Source organism: Chiloscyllium plagiosum, chromosome 7, assembly GCF_004010195.1.
Source record: "Chiloscyllium plagiosum isolate BGI_BamShark_2017 chromosome 7, ASM401019v2, whole genome shotgun sequence".
Lineage (NCBI taxonomy): Eukaryota > Metazoa > Chordata > Chondrichthyes > Orectolobiformes > Hemiscylliidae > Chiloscyllium > Chiloscyllium plagiosum.
Window position 1 is genome coordinate 106,702,520 of NC_057716.1, and position 22,247 is coordinate 106,724,766.

The 22,247-nt window shown below is 44.6% G+C and overlaps 1 protein-coding gene across 4 annotated transcripts in view; it reads right to left on the minus strand.

The window, feature by feature from the left end:
• The window catches only part of LOC122551842 (ATP-binding cassette sub-family B member 6-like), a 262,691-nt gene that overhangs the window by 212,515 nt on the left and 27,929 nt on the right, over positions 1-22,247 (minus strand). For 3 of the 4 annotated variants that reach the window (XM_043694361.1, XM_043694362.1, XM_043694364.1), the window contains exon 3: positions 3,457-3,594. In XM_043694361.1, coding sequence (XP_043550296.1) covers positions 3,457-3,594 — 138 coding nt within the window. Of the gene's footprint in view, positions 1-3,456; positions 3,597-4,765; positions 4,770-8,273; positions 8,280-22,247 lie in introns of those variants that run through there. The other variant, XM_043694363.1, reaches the window with a different exon arrangement.

Consider the following 22,247-nt stretch of genomic DNA (forward strand, 5'->3'; position numbering starts at 1 on the left):
GTGAGATTGACTAGCAGGTTTTAAAACAGAAAAATTTATTCACAAACTTACACAATGAAACACAAAGAACAGAATAAAGAACCTCGACAGAACTCAGTCTGTCCAAACTAGACTTAATGATGCTGTTCAGAATATACACAACAGTCCCAATAAGCAAACCCCTGAAACACAGTAAAAATGAAACAAATACTTAAGGTTGAAGTTAGAAGGGCAGAAGGAGATAGATTCACACAGCCTGTTGTTTCCTCAGAGCTGAACTCCTAACTAGTTCTGGACTGAACTGCTCAGCGAGCGCGCTGACCACCAACCCCCACGCCCCCCTCCCTTTTATTATTCAGGTCACTTCTAAAGCATGACCACTTTGGCCTTAAGTCTCATCTGTTTACATATAAACAAATGGCCTCTCAAAATCCTTTTACATCTCTGTACTAAACTAGCCACCTTGGAGCCAGGAGGGTTTTATGACCCTTGTGAAAAAGAAAAGAAACAGCTTTTAGAAAAAAAAAAGGGACCAGCTTTGTGACACAGTACTACACCAACATCTTGTTTACACCCTCCTTTGTCTAGCCTAAAGATCTTATACCGTGGAATGTTGAGTTGCCAGTCAAGCCCTTCCTTCAACCTTGTTTCTGCAATGGCAACATTATATTTCCATATGTCAAACACAATAAGAGTTGGACAATATCTGCTAAGTGGCAAGTAACATTCATGCCACATAAATGCCAGTAAATGGCCATCTCCTGTCAAAGTCAAAATCAGTTTAACCATTGCCCCTTGACATTCAATGATTTTACAATCACTGAATCTCCCACAATCAGCATCCGTGACATTACCATTCAGCAGAAACTCAACTGGTCTCACAATTAGAGTGCAGGTCAGAGCTAAGAATACTGCAATGAGTAACCCACCACCTGTCTCCCAAAGTCTGTACACCATCTACAAGGCACAAGTCAGAAGTCAGGAGCGTGATGGAATACTCCTCACTTGCCTGGATGGACTCATCTCCAATGACACTTAAGTAGTTTGGCACCATCCAAGACAAAATAGCCTACTTGACTAGCAGCATACCCACAAGCATCCACTCCCACCACCAACGCTCAGTAGCAGCAGCATGTACTAGCTACAAGATGCATGGCAGCAATTCACCAAAGATCTTGAGACAGTACATTCCAAACCCACACACACCTTGATCTAGAAGGTCAAGAGAAGCAGTTGCAGATGGCGGTGTTCCTGTGTAAGTTCCTCTCCAAGCCACTCCCCCTCCTGACTTGAAAATACAGTGCCATTCCTTCACTGTCACAGAGTCAAAATCCTGGAATTCCGTCCTTAGAGGGAATTGTGGACCTATGTATAGCAGGTCAAGGAGGCAGTTCACCACCACCTTCTCAAGGGAAACTAGGGACAGGCAATAGAGCTATGTCCATGTCCCAGGAGTGAATTAAAGAAAGCTCTGTCTCTAAGTTCTGATCGAAAGCTGTAATGGAGAGGGAAACATTCTGAAAGAATGAAATCATCTGATCTGATCTTCAAATTTTCTTCATCCTTTAAAATGAGTAGAATGAGTATTGAAAAAAAGACCTTTCTAGTGTACAATACGTTTTTATTCATCCTCTAAGAAAGGGATCTAACTTTTATATATTGTAAACACACATCTCAAATACCTCTAAGCAATTGACAAGTAAATAAATATTTAAATACACTTAAGAATCAGGTTATATGAACAGCAAGATGCCAAAAATAACCATACATTATTTACCAAATAATGGCACATAATCCAAGTATTTTGGGTTTTGGTTCAGCGATCACACCATTCCTTGCAAGTCAAGAGGTCACATGTTTAAGCTCCAAATCAAAATCTTTTGAATTCCAAGTCCAGTTGACATTCCAATCCCCTCAAGACTGATCTAAACTTAGAGATCCCGGACTAAACCCCAATCTCTAACTGGATCCTCAGTTTCCTGACCCACACGCCACAATCAGTGAAGATTGGGGACAATATTTCATTATCACTAACACTCAACACTCAGCCCCCCCACTGTACTCACAGTATAGCCATGGCTGTGTTGCCAAATACCAGACTAATGCCATTTACAAGTTCGCTGATGACACTGCCATGGTTGGTTGAATCTCAGATGACGACGAGACATAATACAGACAGGAGTTGGAAGACTGGAAAAATGGTGGACTGAGAACAACCTAACTCTCAATGCCAGCAAAACAAGGAACTCATTATTGACTTTCAGTGGGATGTTACTCATGCCCCCCCTACACATTGACAGCACAGAGGTGGAACAAGTGGAGAATGTCAAGATCCTGGGAGTGGTCATCCACAACAAGCTTTCTTGGACTCTTCATGTGGACGCACTGGTTACAAAGGCCCAACGACGTATTTTCCTCAAGCAGCTGAGAAAATTTGACATGATAGTGAATACCCTTGCCAACTTTTATAGGTGCGCCATCGAGAGCATCCTGTCTGGATGTATCACTACCTGGTATGGCTACTATACCATTCAAGATTGGAGACGGTTACAGAGAGTGGTGAACTCGGCCCAGACAATCACAAAGGCCAACCTCCCATCTATAGAATCCACCTACCAGGCCCACTGTCAAGGAAAGACCGCCAGCATTCTCAAAGATCCATTCCACCCTGGCAAATGTTTTTCTAAACCTCTGGGGAGAAGGTACAGAAGCCTGAACACACGCACCAGCCAATTTTGAAACAGTTGCTACCCTACAGTTGTTTGAATACTGATTGGACTTACAAACTCTTAACATTCGCCCATACCTGTGTTTTTGTTTTTGCCACTGTTTACCTATTATTTACTCATCTATGCTACTTAACTCTGATCTACCTGTATTGCTTGCAAGAGAAAGTTTTTCACTATGCCTTGGTACACATGATAACAAGAGTTTACATTAGAGTGGCACTGGTAAAGCACAGCAGGTCAGGCAGTATCCGAGGAGCAGGAAAACAAAATTTTAAAAAAATTTAAAAAAAACGTTTCGGGCAAAGCCCTTCATCAATTTAATTAAATTCAATTCAATCCACTCCAGCTCAGCAGGGTTTGGAGATGCAGTCTTTTTGACACAAAATTAAACTAAAGCCCTGTTTACCCTCTCAAGTGGGCATAAAAGACCAAAGAAGAAGGGCTAATGCCCAAAACGTTGATTCTTCTGTTCCGTTGATGCTGCCTGACCTGCTGCGCTTTTCCAGCAACACATTTTTAAGCTCTGATCTCCAGCCCTCACTTTCTCCTAATAAAAGATCAATGGCATGGTGCAAAGATGATCGGGGGAGTTCTCTTCGGTGACTTAGCCAAATTTCAATCATCTAACTAACAGCTTAAAAAAATTTGTAACTACCTCAATGCTGTTTGTGGGAACTTGCTTTTCTAAAGCTGCTGATTGAGATTGCAAAAAATGCCAAATAAATCCAATCTTTTTCTATTATCTTACCTGGCTGTATTCAACATCTCGTTCATCCTCATTAATCATGAGCATATAAGGTCTTCGAGGCAAACCTGGTGCCTTCAGTCCAAGGACAAAGAGCAGAAATGTACAGATGTATCGTACCATCCACAAACTAAAGTGTACCTGCAAAACAAACAAAATGTCAGCCATTAATTAAGAGCAATAAGAATGAACAGTCTGGAAACATAATAGGACCAGCAACAACTGTGCAAATATGGACGAATAAAGCAATGATTGAAACATATCGGATCTTGGGCTTTGTAAAGAGAAGCATAGATTCAGGAAGCAATGCTAAACCCTACATGAAACACTAATGCAGTTTGTGCAGTATGTTCAATCTTGGATACTACACTTGAGGATTCATGAGGCTTTGGAGAAGGTACTAGAAGAGATTTACTAGAGGTTCTAGGGATCAGGAATTAAAAGTGTAAGACCGGGGCAACCGGGTTTATTCTCCTTGGAGCAAAGAAGGCGTAGAGAAAATTTAATACGGAGGACAAAAGAAAATCATGCATTACTTTATTATATTGAGTAAATGGGGTGGCACAGTGGTTAGCACTGCTGCCTCACAGCTCCAGAGACCCGGGTTGAATTCCTGCCTCAGGCAAATGTCGGTGTAGAGTTTGCACATTTTCCCTGTGTCTACGTGGGTTTCCTCCAGGTGCTCTGGTTTCCTCCCACAGTCCAAAAACCTGCAGGTTAGGTGAATTGGCCATGCTAAATTGCCCGCAGTGTTAGGTGTAGGGGTAAATGTAGAGAAATGGGTCTGGGTGGGTTGCTCTTCGGAGGGTCAGTGCGGACTTGTTGGGCCAAAGGGCCTGTTTCCACATTAAAGTAATCTAATCCAAGAAGCTTTTCCCAATAGCTGAAGAGATAATAACTAGATGCCACAGATTAAAACCTGCTGCAATATATTTAATGCAATGATTGGTTCAGATCAAAAAAGTGTGATTCAACAGTAATTTTCAACAGAGAACTGAATAAATACTTAAAGTTATGGGGATAATGAAACAGGAAGGGATTGGAACAGCTGGATTGACATTTGAAAACAAAAAAAATCAGTAGAGATTCAATGGGTTGAATGGCAGCCTCTGTAGAGAGAGGAGCAGAGATAATGCTTTGAGTCCAGTTATCCTTAATCAAAACGGTTTCAAATTTCCAGCATCTGCAGTTCTTCATTTTTACAAAATGGAGGAGGCTGTCCTTCAGTTACACAGCATCCTGGTGAGACTACCTTTGGAATCTTGTTCAACGTATTTGTCAACGTATTTATTGAAGAAAGGTAGCTAGTATATGTGCTGTAGGCAGTTTAGAAGTTTGACTAATATCTGGACCTGGAAGGTTGTCTTCTAAGGAGAGGTCAGGCAGGCTAGGCTTGTATCGGCTGTAGTTAAGAAGCGCAGTAGGGGAGTTGATTGAAACATAAAATCCAGAAGTGTCTTAACAAAGTAGATGTGAATAGGATATGGAAGAACCTACAACTATATGGTCACTGTTTAAATATCAGAGACGAGGTGATTTAGCTTTTCCTCTCAGAGGGTCATGGAACTTTGAACCTTTTTAAAAAGTTATTCACTGGATGAGGGCATCGCTGATTATGATGCATTTATTGCCCATCTCTAATTGCCCAGAGGGTAGTTAAAAGTCAACCACATTGCTGTGGGTCTGGAGTCACATGGGCCAGACCAGATAAGGATGGCAGTTTCCTTCCCTAAATGACATTAGTGAACCAGATGGGTTTTTACAACAATCGGCAATGGTTTCATGATCACCATCACCAGGGATAGGTACATGCCACAGGGCAAGAGTTAATCGATGGCGCAAGGGCAATTATAACGCGATTATGCAAGACTTAGGATGCATAGAATTAGGTAGCAAAATGCAGGGGATGCAGACAATGGAAATGTGGAGCTGGTTTAAGGGACAGATATTGCGTGTCCTTGATAGGTATGTCCCGGTCAGGCAGGGAGGAAGTGATAAGGCAAGGGAGCCGTGGTTTACTACAGAAATTGCATCTCTTGTTAAGCGGAAGAAGGACGCTTCTGTGTTAATGAGACAAGATGGTTCAGATGAGGTGATGGAAAGTTACAGATCAGCTCAGAAGGATTTAAAGAGAGAGTTAAGAAGAGCAAAGAGAGGACACAAATGGTCTTTAGCAAATAGAATAAAAGGAGAACCTTAAAGCTTTCTACAGATATGTGAGGAATAAAAGGATGACTAGGGTAGGAATATGGCCAGTCCAAGACAGAAGTAGGAAGTTGAGTGTGGACCCGGTGGAGATCTGAGAGGTGCTAAACAAATATTTCTCATCGATTTTCACTCAGGAAAAGCAGAATATTGTAGAGGAGAGAATGAGATAAGAGATATTAGACTAGAAAGAATCGTGGTTAGTTATGAAGAGGTGTTATTAATTCTAGGAGTGATGGTAGTTAAGTCCCTTGGGCTGGATGGGATTTATCTGAGGATTCTCTGGGAAGCTAGGGAGGAAATGGCGGAGCCTTTGGCTTTGATCTTTGAGTCAATGCCTACAGTTTAGTACCTGAGGATTGCAAATGTTGTGCCCTTATTCAAAAAAAAAGGGCAATAGAGATGACCCAGGTAATTATAGAAAGGTGAACCTTACTTCTGTTGTAGGAAAAGTTTTGGAAAGGTTTATAAGAGAAAGGATTTATAATCATCTATCTGAAATTTGATTTCAGATAGTCAACATGATTTTGTCAAGGCAGGTCATTTCTCACAAACCTCATTGAGTTTTCTGAGGTGACCAAGCATGTGGATGAGGGAAGGGCAGTTGACGTGATGTGCATGGACTCCAGTAAGGCCTTTGATAAGGTTCCACGTGGTAGGCTGTTGGAGAAAATGCAGAGGCATGGGATTGAGGGTGATTTAGCAGTTTGGATTAGAAATTGGCTTTCTGAAAGAAGGCAGCGAGTGGTGGTTGATGGAAAATGTTCAGCCTGGAATCCGGTTACTAGTGGTGTGCCACAAGGATCTGTTTTGGGACCACTGCTGTTTGTCATTTTTATAAATGACTTAGAAGCAGGCATAGGTGGAAGGGTTAGTAGGATTGCAGATGACACTAAAGTCGGTGGAGTAGTGGACAGTGTGAAAGAATGTTACAGGTTGCAGGGGGACTTGAATAAACTGCAGAATTGGGTTGAAAGGTGGCAAATGGTATTCAATGCAGCTAAATGTGAGGTGATTCCCTTTGGGAAGAATAACACGAAGGCAGAGTACTGGGTCAATGGAAAGATTCTTGATAGTGTGAATGTGCAGAGGGATCTTGGAGTCCATGTGCACAGATCCCTGAAAGTTGCCACCCAGGTTGATAATGCGGTTAAGAAGGCATACAGCGTGTTAGGTTTTATTAGTAGAGGGATTGAGTTCCAGAGCCATAACGTCATGCTGCAACTATACAAAACGCTAGTGCGGCCGCACTTGGAATATTGTTTACAGTTCTGTTAGCCCCATTACAGGATGGATATGGAAGCATTGGAAAAGGTGCAGAGGAGATCTACCAGGATGTTGCCTGGTCTGGAGTGAAGCTCTTATGAGGAAAGGCTGAGAGACTTTGGTCTGTTCTCATTGGAAAGGCGGCGGCTAAGACGGGATTTGATAGAGACATATAAGATGATCAGAGGGTAGACAGTGAAAGTCTTTTTCCTAGGATGATGATGTCAGCTTGTACGAGGAGGCAGAACTACTAATTGAGGGGTGATAGATTTAAGACAATGTCAGAGGCAGGTTCTTTAATCAGAGAGTGGTAAGGGCTTGGAATGCCCTGCCTGCCAACGTACTTAACTCAGCCACATTAGGGAGATTTAAACAATCCTTGGATAAGCACATGGATTATGATGGGATAGTGTAGGGGGATGAGCTTAGATGAATTCACAGGTCGACGCAACATCAAGGGCTGAAGGGCCTGCTCTGCTCTGTTCTATGTTCCATGTTCTATTATATTCCGAATTCAGATATTTATTGAATTCAAATTCTATCATCTGCCATGGCAGGATTTGAACCATGTCCCCAGAACATTACGAGGGTCTCTGGATTAATAGTCCAGCAATTGTACCACTATCATTACGACCCCTCTGCCACCTTTTTAGGAAGAGAATCTGAGAATATTTTGAAGGCAGAAGTAGACAGATTCCTGTTAAGCAAGGGTTGAAAGGTTATCATGGCTATCTGAGAACATGGATTTGAAGTTACAATCTTATTCCGTGGTGGAGCAGTCTCAAGGGATAGAGTAGCTTATTCTCAATTGTGCGCCCATATACTCAATATCTCCTCTTCTGCTGCAAGGTAAATAGTAGCTGAAACATTTTCCAAAACAATTCATGCTGCAAGAGATCAGAGACCGTTCCCCAAAAAAGACGACAGCTGTTTCACTTCACTGTCTAATCTCCCTCCAGAATTAAATCTTGCTACTGAGGTTCAAGGCACTGAATAGAGATACAAAATCTTGCATCTAGAACTAATGCAAGATCACAAACCATACAGGATAGTATCTTATTCTCTCCATAGTGTTGCCTGATCTGATTATTTCCAGCATTTTCTGTTTAATTGCTGATCCTTTTGGCACTAAATAGTTACAGTCTGAAGTGGGAGTTGACACGGGACATGCTGACACGGGGCATACAGACACAAGATGGCCACTGAGCCATAAATTGGTCACTTGGCACACAAGATGGCTGCTGAGTCATTACATGGAAAAATACAGCAAAGCATACACAGATACTGCCTGAGGCTAAATTGACACAGAGCATAGATGATTAGTTTAAGGTGTGTGGGGAAGAATATACATCAGTAATGTCTACTGCCCACCAAGGTGTCGGAGTCCAGCCACCACCTTCAATAGAAATGTTAACTACCTTAGACTGCTGGTATAGAAGTGTTAATACTTCAGATCGGCTGTAATGGATAACTATCTTTCTTCTCTGGAAGAATGGTCACGACCACTGAAAGTGACAAGGATTTTGGAATGTTTTTTGTAAACAAACCATGCTGTACAAATAAAGACTCGAACTATTGTACCACAAAATGTATAAAATATCATGACATGTGCTCAGAGTGAGAGGGGCTCACAGCTGACAACTTTACTGATGAACGTCTCTCTCTCTCTCTGGAGCTCCGGTTTCTTTGTACAATAAACTCTGTCAATGAATCCAGATTCTGACTCAGAGACTGGTGATTTTCCCCACAACAATTGGCAGTGTGAGCAGGGTCTCCTATTCCTGGTGTTCTGGTCAAAGGCAACAATCGGGGAGCCAGGTAAGTGACACTTTGAATGTGCAAACGGGAAGAGTCAGACCGGGCCAAAGACACAGTTTAAAAGGGTATACATTGTAACTGGTGTGATAGTACTCGGTTGTGCATCAGTGCATGCCTGTGGAGCGTTAATGAGAAAGTGTACTAACTGGCGTGATAACCAGCTGCTTGTGCTGAAACAACCAGAGGACAAGGTAGTGCCTGCCTCAAAAACACTGCCCTAAACTGGTTGTTAAGAGGAATAGCCTCCCACACCTGGCACATAATGGTTGGAAATGGAAGTGCCAAGGGCACCAGGAGTTGTGAAGCCCAAGTGGCAAAGTTGGGTAACATTGGACCCTGTAGGGGCGAGCAACACAGAGTCCAGTTAGAGCCTAATCGAAGGTCGGGTGCTGACTGTTATTGTGTTTTAAATTGCATTGGTGAGGAAAAAGGATCTGATCACTTTGACCAAGAGCCAAATTCCAGAGGAGCAGCACGTTATCAAGGTGGGAAGTGTGGACACTATGAATAACTATGATACCTGTCAGTCTGTCGTAGAACGACAGAGCTTGAATAGTGGCGGTGGCCGGGAGGGTAGAGGGCACACCGGGCTAGAGGTAGATTTCTAGGCCTATTGGGTGGTGTTGGAACAGTAGTGGTGGCCGGGAGGGTAGAGAAATCCCACTGGTACAGAGCACACCTTGCTAGGAGGCTGCTACGACCGGACAGATGGTGCTGGGACAGTATTATTGGCCAGGGGATAGAGAAGTCCCCAGTGGTTAAGGACACTTTACTGTTGGTGGTATCCAGGGGTACACAATTTGCAAGATGGCAGGTCAGGATTTTAAAGGGGATACTGCAGGTTCCCTTATTGAGAAATAAAAGGCAGACAAACTAGCGCTAACAGAACAGATGAAGAAAGGGGAAGGAGCTCGAGTATGGGGAACAATTGGATTAGATTAGATTCCCTACAGTGTGGAAACAGGCCCTTCGGCCCAACAAGTCCACACCAACCCTCCGAAGAGAAACCCACCCAGACCCATTTCTCTGACTAATGCCCCTAACACTATGGGCAATTTAGCATGGCCAATTCACCTGACCTGCACATCTTTGGACTGTGGGAGGAAACGCACGCAAACACAGGGAGAATGTGCAAACTCCACACAGTCACCAGAGGCAGAGATCGAACCTGGATCCTGATGCTGTGAGGCAGCAGTGCTAACCACTGAGCCACCATGCCACCCTTTATTTAGGGTATACCAGGAGTGCTCAGGACAAGCAAACCCAGATCATGGGTATCGGGCATTCATTCAGGCTTTCAGAGATGGGCTCTCTATCACCCATCAATCCATCCTGAAAATGGGAGTAATATGGTCACAAAATTACAACAACCCGGTAGAGTGGGCTAGCGGGTTAGGAGGCAGAAGCTCCCGCAATAAAAACAAAACCCGACAGAGCAGCCTACCGGAACGGAGGTGTAGGTAGAACCAAACTATCCTGTCACAAAAAAGCAAAAATGGCCCTTAGTAGAGTGATATGCTCTTGTCAGATGTGGGAGTTTAGGGAGAGTTTACGGATTACTGAGGATTATATCTGCAATAAATGCCGTTGGTTGTGAATCCTCTCAGATCGAATGGATTGGTTGGAAAGGCATTTAGAGGCAATGAGGAGTTTAGAAGAGGGGGGGGGGGGGGGGGAGAAGAGTCTCAGATACAGTCACATAGATGGGTTAAATTCCAGGAAAGGTAAGAGAGGTAGGCAGGTAGTACAAGAGTCTTCTGTGGCTATCCCCATTTCAAACAAGTATGCTGTTTTGGAAAACAGGGGGTGATGGATTCTCAGGGAAACATAACACAAACAGCCAGGTTTTGGGTATTGAGACTGCCTCCTATGTAATGAGAGGTACGTCAGGTTTCAAGCGATCAATTGTGTTAGGAGACTCTTTAGTCCGAGGTACAGACAGACGTTTCTGTGGCCAGCAGTGAAAAATCAAAATGGTGTTGCTTCCCTGGTGCCAGGATCAAGGATGTCTCAGAGAAGGGGCAGGATGTTCTCACGGGGGAAGAGGGGCCAGCAGGAGGTCATTGTACACATTGGAACCAACGACATAGGAAGGGAAAAGATCGAGATTTTGAATGGAGATTACGGAGAGTTAGGCAGGAATTTAAAAAGGAAGTCCTCAAGAGTAGTAATATCTGGATTACAGCTGGTGCTACGAGCTAGTGAGGGCAGGAATAGGAGGATAGAGCAGATGAATGCATAGCTGAGGAGCTGGTGTATGGGAGAATGATTCACATTTCTGGATCATTGGAATCTCTTTTGGGGTAGAAGTGACCTGGATAAGGACAAGTTGCACCTAAATTGGAAGGGGACTAATATACTGGCAGGGAGATTTGCTAGAGTTGCTCGGGAGGATTTAAACTAGTAAAAGGTAGGAGGGATGGGACCCAGGGAGATAGTGAGGAAAGAGATCAATCTGAGACTGGTACAGTTGAGAACAAAAAAGTGAATCAAACAGTCAGGGCAGACAGGGACAAAGCAGTGAACAAGATAGGACTGATGAATTAAACTGCATTTATTTCAATGCAAGATGCATAACAGGGAAGGCAGAAGAACTCAGGGCATGGTTAGGAACATGGGACTGGGATATCGTAGCAATTACAGAAGTGAGACTCAGGGATGGACAGGACTGGCAATTTAATGCTCCAGGATACAAATGCTACAGGAAGGACAGAAAGGGAGGCAAGAGAGGAGGGGGGAGTGGCATTTTCGATAAGGGATAGCATTACAGCTGTACTTAGGGAGGATATTCCCGGAAATATATCCAGGGAAGTTATATGGGTGGAACTAAGAAATAATCACCTTATTGGGATTGTATTAAAGATCCCCTAATAGTCAGAGGGAAATTGAGAAACAAATTTGTAAGGAGATCTCAGTTATCTGTAAAATAATAGGGTGGTTATGGTAGGGGATTTTAACTTTCAAAACATTGAGTGGGACTGCCATAGTATTCAGGGTTTAGATGAAGAGGAATTTGTTTAGTGTGTACAAGAAAATTCTGATTCAATAGGTGGATGAGAAAGTGCAAAACTTGACCTACTTTTGGGAAATAAGGCAGGGCAGGTGACTGAGGTATCAGCGGGGGAGCACTTTGGGGCCAGCGTCTATAGACAAGTACAGCACAGAACAGGCCCTTTGGCCAATGGTGTAGTGCCAAGGATTAATCCTAATGCAAGATAAAATAACCTACACACCCCTCAATTCACTACTATCCATGTGCATGTCCAGCAGTCACTTAAATATCCCTAATGACTGTTCCCACCATCACCGCTGGCAACGCATTCCATGCATTCACAACTCTCGGCGTAAAGAACCTTCCACAGAGGTCCCCTCTATACTTTTCTCCTAATATCTTAAAACTATGACCCCTCATGCCAGTCAATCCTGCTCTGGGGAAGTCTCTAGCTATTGACTCTATCCATTCCTCTCATTAGCTTGTACACCTCGATCACCTCTCTTCCTCCTTCTGTCCAGAGAGAAAGGTCCGAGCACCAAGATCCCTCTGTCCCTCCACACTGTCTTTAATCCTATATTCAGCATGCGAGTTCAACCTTCTAAAAATGCATCACTTCACATTTATCCAGGTCGAACTCCATCTGCCATTTCTCAGCCCAGCTCTGCATCCTGTCTATGTCACGCTGCGGCCTGCAATAGCCCTCGATACTATCAACGACACTGCCAACCTTTGTGTCATCACCAAATTTACTAACATACCCCTCAACCTCCTCATCCAAGTCATTTATAAAAACTACAAAGAGCAGAGGCCCAAGAACAGAGCCCTGTGGGACCCCACTCAACGTTGACCTCCAGGCAGAATACTTTCCATCTACAACACTCTCTGCCTTCTGTCAGCCAGTCAATTTTGAATCCAAATCTCCCTGTATCCCATACTTCCTGACTCTATGAATGAGCCAACCATGGGAACCTTATCAAATGCCTTGCTGATGTCCATATACACCACATCCACTGCTCGACCGGTCTGGTCACCTCGTCACAGAACTCAATAAGATTTGTAAGGCATGACATGCCCCTCGAAGCCATGCTGACTGCCTTTAATCACACTATGCTTTGCCAAATAGTCATAAATCCTAGCCCTCAGAATTCTTTCCAATACTTTGCTGACCACAGACGCAAAACTGACTGGTCTGTAATTGCCAGGGATTTCCCTATTACCCTCCTTGAAAAGAGGAACATTCACTTCCTTCCAATCCTCCAGTACGATTCTCGTGGAGAGTGAGGAAGCAAAAACCTTCACCAGTGGCTTAGCAACCTCCTTTCTTGAGCAGCCTGGGATAAATCTGGTCTGGCCCTGGGAACTGATCAATCTTTGCCAAACTTTCCAGCACGTCAACTTCATCAATCTTGATCTGGTCAAGACTGTATCCCATCTCCTCAAAGTTCTCATTCACAACAAGGTCCCTTTCCTTAGTGAAAACAAAAACAAAAAACTCATTTAGGGCTTCCCCTATCTGCCCAGACTCCACGCACAAGTTCCCTCCGCTATCCCTGATCGGCCCTACCTTCTCCCTGGTCATTCTCTTATTCCTCACGTAGGAGTAGAATGCCTTTGGGTTCTCCCTAATCCTTCCTGCCAAGCCTTTGTGCTCCTTCCTGGCTCTCCTCTGTCCATTTCTGAGCTCCTTTCTAGCAAGCCTGTAATCCTCTAAAAAGGTGTGCTAGATCCTTGCTTCCTCCACCTTACGTAAGCTGCCTTCTTCCTTTTGACAAGAAGCTCCTCTGTTCTTGTTATCCAAGGTTCCTTAACCTTACCCCTTCTTACCTGTCTCAGAGGGACAAATGCATGCATCACTCGCAACAACTGCTCCTTAAACAGTCACCACATGTCTGCTGTTTCCTTTCTATGGAACAATTGCTCCCAGTCTGTACTTCCCATTTTACCAGACCAGCGAGGAGAGAAGGAGGAGGAGTGAAGAGAGGGCTGCCAGGAAGAGTGAGTTTTCTCACATAGAAAGGGACTTACCTCGGGAGTCAGGCCTCCGTTTTGCCAAAGTGGTGAGGAGTGAAGCTGCCGGGAAGGTAAGGGCTTAATTTATATTTGGGCAGTGGCTAAATACACGTGTAGTATCTCCCTCCCGGGCTCCCCACCTAACAGGAAGAAAAAGACCCTGTAAGGTAAGGCTTTTATTTCTTTTTCATTTATTTAAATGCATCGTTTGGTTTTAGTTAGATAAATATAAAGCTAAGCTTCCAATGGCAGGGGACCTCAGACCGGTGCCATGTGACTCTTGCTTGATGTGGGAGCTTAGGAACGTGTCTGACGTTGCTGACTCTTACACTTGCAAGAAGTGTGTCCAGCTGCAGCTGTTGTTTGACCGCATGACGGCTCTGGAGCTGTGGATGGACTCACTGTGGAGCATCCGTGATGCTGGGGGGTTTGTGGATAGCACATTTAGTGAACTGGTCATACCACAGGTTAGGATTGCTGAGGGACAGAGTGAATGGGTGACCAAAAGACAGAAGAAGAGTAGGAAGGCAGTGCAGGTGTCTCCTGCGGTCATCTCCCTCCAAAACAGGTGTACCGTTTTGGATACTGTTGGGGGAGATGGCACACCAGGGGAGGGCAGCAGTTGTAAAGATCATGGCACCGTGGCGGGCACTGCTGTTCAGGAGGGTGGGAAAAAGACTCGTAGGGCCATGGTCATAGGGGATTCTATTGTGAGGGGAGTAGATAGGCGGTTCTGTGGCCAAAAACGGGACTCCCGGAAGGTATGGTGCTCGGGTCAGGGATGTCACCGATCGGCTGCAGAGCATTCTAAAAGGGGAGGGTGAACAGCCAGTTGGCTTGGTGCATATAGGCATCAACGATATAAAGTAGAAAGCAAGAGGAGGTCCTGAAAGAAGAATTCAGGGAGCTAGGAGAGAAAAAAAGTTAAAGGGGAGGACCTCAAAAGGTAGTGATCTCGGGAATACTACCAGTGCAGAAATGAAAAAATAGGTAGGGTGAACACGTGGCTTGAGAGATGGTGCAGGAGGGAGGGGTTCAGATTTGTTGGACATTGGGACCGGTTCTGGGGAAGGTGGGACTATTACAAAATGGACGGTCTACATCTGAACCAGACTGAAACCAATGTCCTTGGGGGAGTTTTTGCTACTGCTGTTGGGGAAGTATTAAACTAATATGGCAGGGGACTAGGAACCAGAAGAGAAATCATGTAGGCAGCGAGGTGGAGACTGCAGAGTGTAAAAATTATGAAGATAGCACTAATAAAGGGAAGAATAGGCAGAGAGCAGGTGAGTACAAAAGAACTGGTGGCCTGAAATACATTTACTTTAATGCAAGGAGTATAGTGTGTAAGGCAGATGAACTTAGGGCTTGGATTGGTGCCTGGGAGTCTGACATTATTGCCATCACAGAGACTTGGTTGAAGGAAGGGCATGATGATGAGGAACTGAATGTTCCAGGATATAGATGTTTAAGACAGGACAGGGAGAGAAGTAAAAGAGGGGGTGGAGTTGCATTGCTGGTCAGGGACGATATGACGGCTGTGCTAAAGGAGGACACTATGGCGATCTTGGGTAGTGAGGCCTTATGGGTGGAGCGGAGAAATGAGGTTCCAGTTATATTGTTGGGAGGCCGGGAATACAGCCCCAACAGTGAGCGTGAGGTAGAAGAATAAATAGGTAAACAGACTGTGAATAGATGTAGAGGCAATAGGGTAGTGGTGATGGGAGATTTTAATTTTATGGGTGGAGCTGAGAAATAAGAAGGGGGGAATACAGCCCCAACAGTGAGCGTGAGGTAGAAGAATAAATAGGTAAACAGACTGTATAGATGTAGAGGCAATAGGGTAGTGGTGATGGGAGATTTTAATTTTCCCAACATTGACTGGGATACACTTAGCGTCAGAGGTCTGGATGGAGTAGAATTTGTACGAAGTGTCCAGGAGTTTTCTAGAGCAGTATGTCAATAGTCTGACGAGGGAAGGGGCCATATTGGACCTGGTGCTGGGGAACGAGCCAGGACAGGTGGTAGAAGATGCGGTGGGGGATTTCTGTTGGAACAGTGACCACAATTCTGTAAGTTTTACGATACTTGTAGATAAAGAAGAGAGTGTGGTCCCAAGGAAACAGTACTAAACTGGGCCAAGGCCAATTATATCAAAATTAGGCAGGAGTTGGGAAATGTGGATTGGACACAGCTATTTGAAGGGAATCCACATTTGAGATGTGGGAGGCTTTCAAAGATCGGTTAAAGATAATGCAGGATAGGCATGTCCTGCTGAGAGCTTAAAAATGTGTTGCTGGAAATGCACAGCAGATCAGGCAGCATCAAAGGAACAGGAGAATCGATGTTTCTGGCATAAGCCCTCCAAGCCCTAAGTTCATCTGCCTTTCCTGAAGGGCTTATGCCCGAAACGTCAATTCTCCTGTTCCTTTAATGCTGCCTGACCTGCTGTGCTTTTCCAGCGACACTTTAAGCTCTGATCTCCAGCATCTGCAGTCCTCACGTTCTCCTATGTCCTGTTGAGAGCAAAGGATAGGAAGGGCAAGATTCGTGAACTGTGAATGACAGGAGAAATTGTACAACTAGCCAACAGGAAAAGGGAAGCGTACATAAGGTCCAGGCAGCTGAGAACAGAACGGGCCCCGGAGGAATATCGGACGAGTAGGACAAGTCTTAACAAGGAATCAAGCGGGCTAAAAGGGGTCATGAAATAGCTTTAGCTAGCAGAATTAAGGAAAACCCCAAAGCATTTTATTCTTATATAAGAAGTGGGTAACTAGAGAAAGGATTGATACAATAAAAGGTAATGAAGGAAGGCTGTGTGCCAAAACTGACAGAATGGGTGAGATTCTGAATGATTACTTTGCATCAGTGTTCACAGAGGAGAGGAACATGAAGAATCTTGAGATTAGAGAGATAGAAGTTTGATTAGTCTGGATCACGTTGGCATAAGTAGGGAAGATGTGTTGGGTAGGCTAGAGGTTATTAAGGTGGACAAATCCCCAGGACCGGATGGGATCTATCCCAGGTTGCTGCGGGAGGAGAGAGAGGAAATAGCTGGGGCCCTGACAGATATCTTTGTGGCATCCTTAAACACAGGTGAGGTGCCAGAAGACTGGAGGGTTGTTCATGTTGTCCCCCTGTACAAGAAGGGTAGTAGGGACATTCCGGGTAACTACAGACCAGTGAGCCTGACGTCGGTGGTGAGAAAGTTGCCGGAGAAGGTACTGAGGGATAGGATCTATTTATATTTAGAAAAGAATGAGCTTATCAGTGATAGGCAACATGGTTTTGTGCAGGGGAGATCGTGCCTTACCAATTTGATAGAGCTCTTCGAGGAAGTGACCAAGTTGATAGATGAAGGAAGGGCTGTTGATGTCATATACATGGACTTTAGTAAGGCGTTTGATAAGGTTCCCCACTGTAGACCAATGGAGAAAGTGAAGTCACATTGTGTGCAGGGTGTTCCAGCTAGGTGGATAAAGAACTGGTTGAGCAACAGGAGACAGAGAGTAGTAGTTGAAGGGAGTTTCTCGAAATGGAGAAAGGTGACCAGTGGTGTTCCACAGGGATCAGTGCTGGGGCCACTGTTGTTTGTAATATACATAAATGATCTGGAAGAGAGCACTGTTGGTAGGTCAAGAAGGCATATAGTATGCTTGCCTTCATTGGATGGGGTATTGAGTATAAGAGCTGGCAAGTCATGTTAAAATTGTACAAGACATTGGTTCGGCTGCACTTAGAATACGGTGTACAGTTCTGGACGCCACATTACCAAAAGGATGTGGACGCTTTGGAGAGGGTGCAGAGAAGGCTTACGAGGATGTTGCCTGGTATGGAAGATGCTAGCTATGAAGAAAGGTGGTGTAGGTTAGGTTTATTTTCACTAGAGAGAAAAAAAAAAGAGTGAGGGGGGGACCTGATTGAGGTTTACAAAATCATGAAGATACAGATAGGGTGGATAGAGACAAGCTTTTTCCCCCAGGGTGAAGGATTCAATCATGAGAGGTGGAAAATTTAAGGGGGATACATGCGGTAAGTACTTCATACAGAGGGTGGTGGGTGTTTGGAACGCGTTACCAACAGAGGTGGTAGAGGCAGGCACGGTAGAATTATTAGAGACAAGCTTTTTCCCCCAGGGTGAAGGATTCAATCATGAGAGGTGGAAAATTTGGAAAATTTACATGCGGTAAGTACTTCATACAGAGGGTGGTGGGTGTTTGGAACTTGTTACCAACAAAGGTGGTAGAGGCAGGCACGGTAGATTCATTTAAGATGCATCTGATAAATGCAAGAGTAGATGGGGAGCAGAGGGATATAGATGCTTAGGAATTGACCGACAGGTTTAGACAGTACATTTGGATTGGCTCAGGCTTGGAGGGCCGAAGGGCCTGTTCCTGGGCTGTAAATTTTCTTTGTTCCCAAATCCTATCTGATAGTGTCATAATTTCCTTTCCTCCAATTAAATATCTACCCGCGGTAACTGCTCCTTTCCCTCTCCAAGGTTGTGGTAAATGTGAGGCAGTTGTGATCACGGTCACCAAAGTGTTCTCCCACCGCGAGATCTGACCCCTGTCCTGGCTCATTGCCGAGCACCAAAGCCAAAATGCCCTCTCCCCTCGTCGGCCCGTCTATGTACTGAGCAAGGAAACCCTCCTGAACACACCTGACAAAAACGGCTCCATCCAAAACATCTGCACAAAAGAGGTTCCAGTCGATATTGGCAAAATTGAAGTCACCCATAACCACAACCCTGCTATTTCTGCATTTTTCCAAAATCTGCTGGCCTATGGGTTCTTCAATCTCTCAACTGCTATTAGGTGGTCTGTAGAAAACCCCCAGTGTGGCAGCTTCTCCCTTACTGTTCCACCCATACTGACTCAGTAGACAAACCTTCCTCAACAACCTTTCTTTCTGTAGCTGTGATGCACTCTGATTAGCAATGCTACACCCCCTCCTCTTTTTCCACACCCCCTATTCTTTGTAAACGTTCTAAACCCATGTCTCTGTTACGGCCACAACATCATAGCCCCAAGTACCGATCCAAGCTCTAAGTTCATCACTGTTATTTCTGACACGCCTAGTGTTAAAGCAGACACACTTTAACTGCACCCTTTATTTCATCACGTGAGAAACCTTCCCGAATCTATCTGCAACTGCCCCCCTCTCAGATATGTGGCTTTGATTCCCACACCACTGCCAAATTAGTTTAAACTCTCCATAGTTCCACTAGTTTTAAAATAGTGATGGAAAGGGATAGACCAGATCTAAAAGCTGGAGTTCTAAATTGGAGAAAGGCCAATTTTGACGATATTAGGCAAGAACTTTCAAAAGCTGATTGGAGGCAGAAGTTCGCAGGTAAAAGGACAGCTGGAAAATGGGAAGTCTTCAAAAAAAAAAATGAGATAAGGAGAGTCCAGAGAAAGTATATTCCTGTTAGGGTGAAAGGAAAGGCTGGTAGGGAATGCTGGATGCCGAAAGAAATTGAGGGTTTCGTTCAGAAAAAAAACGAAGCGTATGTCAGGTATAGGAGAAAGTGAGGACTGCAGATACTGGAGACCAGAGTTGAAAAGTGTGGTGCTGGAAAGGTGCAGCAGGCCAGGCAGCATCCGAGGAGCAGGAGAATCCAAAGTGAGGACTGCAGATGCTGGAGACCAGAGTTAGGTATAGACAGGATAGAGCGAGTGAATCCTTAGAAGAGTACAAAGGCAGCAGGAGTATACTTGAGAGGGAAATCAGGAGAGCAAAAAGGGGATATAAGATAGCTTTGGCAAATAGAATTAAGGAGAATCCAAAGGGTTTTACAAATACATTAAGGACAAACAGGTAACTAGGGAGAGAACAGGGCCTCTCAAAGATCAGCAAGGTGGCCTTTGTGTGGAGCCGCAGGAGATGGGGCAGATACTAAATGAGTATTTTGCATCAGTATTTACTACGGAAAAGGACATGGAAGATATAGACTGTAGGGAAATAGATGGTGACACCTTGCAAAATGTCCATTTTACAGAGGAGGTAGTGCTGGATGTCTTGGAATACCTAAAAGTGGATAAATCTCCAGGACCTGATCAGGTGTACCCGAGAACTCTGTGGGAAGCTAGAGAAGTGATTGCTGGGCCGCTTACTGAGATATTGGTATCATCAATATTCATAGGTGAGATGCCGGAAGACTGGAGGTTGGCAAATATGGTGCCACTGTTTAAGAAGGGTGGTAAGGAAAAGCCAGGGACCAGTGAGCCTGACATCAGTGGTGGGCAAGTTGTTGGAGGGAATCCTGAGGGACAGGATGTACATGTATTTGGAAAGGTAAGGACTGATTAGGGATAGTCAACATGGTTTTGTGCATGGGCAGTCATGTCTCACAAACTTGATTGAGTTTTTTGAAGAAGTAACAAAGAGGATTGATGAGGGCAGAGCAGTAGATGTGATCTATATGGACTTCAGTAAGGCATTCGGCAAGGTTCCCCAAGGGAGACTAGTGAGCAAGGTTAGATCTCATTGAATACAGGGAGAACTTGCCATTTGTATACAGAACTTGGTCAAAGGTAGAAGACAGAGATTGGTGGAGGGTTGTCTTTCAGACTGGAGGTATGTGACCAGTGGAGTGCCACAAGGATTGGTGCTACTTTTCATCATTTATATAAATTATTTGGATGTGAGCATAAGAAGTATAGTTTGTAAGTTTGCAGATGACACCAAAATTGGAGGTGTAGTGGACAGCAAAGGTTACCTCAGATTACAACAGGATCTTGATCAGATGGGCCAACGGGCTGAGAAGTGGCAGATGGAGTTTAATTTAAATGGGAGGTGCTGCATTTTGGGAAATTAAATCTTAGCAGGACTTATACACTTAATGGTAAGGTCCTAGAGAGTGTTGCTGTACAGGACATTGGTTAGGCTACTGTTGGAGTATTGCGTGCAATTCAGGTCTCCTTCCTATCGAAGGATATTGTGAAACCTGAAAGAGTTCAGAAAAGATTTACAAGGAGGTTGGAGGATTTGAACTATAGGGAGAGGTTGAATAGGCGAGGGTTATTTTCCCTGAAGTGTCGGAGGCTGAGGGGTGACCTTGTAGAGGTTTAAAATCATGAGGGGCATGGATAAGATAAATGGACAAAGTCTTTTCCCTGGGGTGAGGGAGTCCAGAACTAGAGGGCATAGGTTTAAGGTGAGAGGGGAAAGATATAAAAGAGACCTAAAGAGCAACTTTTTCCACTTAGAGGGTGGTACGTGTATGGAAAGAGCTGCCAGAGGATGTGGTGGAGGCTGGTACAATTGCAACATTTAAAAGGCATCTGGATGGGTATATGAATCGAAAGGATTTGGAGGGATATGGGCCAGGTGCTGGCAGGTGGGAATAGATTGGGATATCTGGTCGGCCTAGACAGGTCGGACTGAAGGGTCTCTTTCTGTGCTGTACGCCTCTATGACTCTATAACTGTGGCCGACAGGGACACTTTGCCAGAGACTGTCGGGCCCCACAGGCAGGGAATAGGACAAAGATCAGGGTAAAGTACTACAGCCACTGCAATAGAGCAGGTCATATGGAGGCAGTGTGCTGAGAAAAGCATGGGGGAGGTCCCAAATAACACCCACAACACCATGGAACCGCAGGACTCCAGAGGTCCACTGAGCTGACAACCAGCTGCCGCCGTTTGTAAGGGTAAGGGAGAGGGGAGAATTTATGTGTTCACAGTAGTTGGAGTAGTGAGAGATGTTGGTAGACACAGGAGCAACCATATCTATCCTAAGGGGGAACTTTTTCACACAGAGGGTGGTACGTGTATGGAATGAGCTGCCAGAGGATGTGGTGGAGGCTGGTACAATTGCAACATTTGAGAGGCATTTGGATGGGTATATGAATAGGAAGGGTTTGGAGGAATATGGGCCAGGTGCTGGCAGGTGGGAATAGATTGGGTTGGGATATCTGGTCGGCATGGACGGGTTGGATCAAAGGGTCTGTTTCCATGCTGTACATCTCTATGACTCTATCAACTTACCCTTACCCCACACAAATAAAATGATCCACCTTACCGGGGTAGGTAGGGATAAGACATCGGATTACTCAAGCGTGACTACCCTCATGAAAATCAATAATATACATATCCCTATGAGAATATGTGTGTGCCAAAATAATGTCAGCACCATTCTGGTTAATGATCTCCTGAAGGAATATGAAGTCTTGATTGTGCAAAGGAAAATTGATCTGGCCAAAACAGGATGATTAGAAGACTGAGAGTGGGAAACTTACAAGGACTGGAACCTCAAAAAGGGGGATTCAGAGCCATCTGCGCCTCCATCCCCGAGGCATGGGCAGAGATAAAGCTAGACACAGATTTAGTCGAGATTGACCCTATAATGGTGCCCGGACCGGAATATAGGTCCCAGTAGCAGTACCCAATCAAACCTGAAGCAGAGGAAGCCGTTGTGGAGATAGTTAAAGGACTAGTGAGACAGGGAATCCTGAGAGAAACCACAAGTTGAAACTTTATTGCTGGAACAG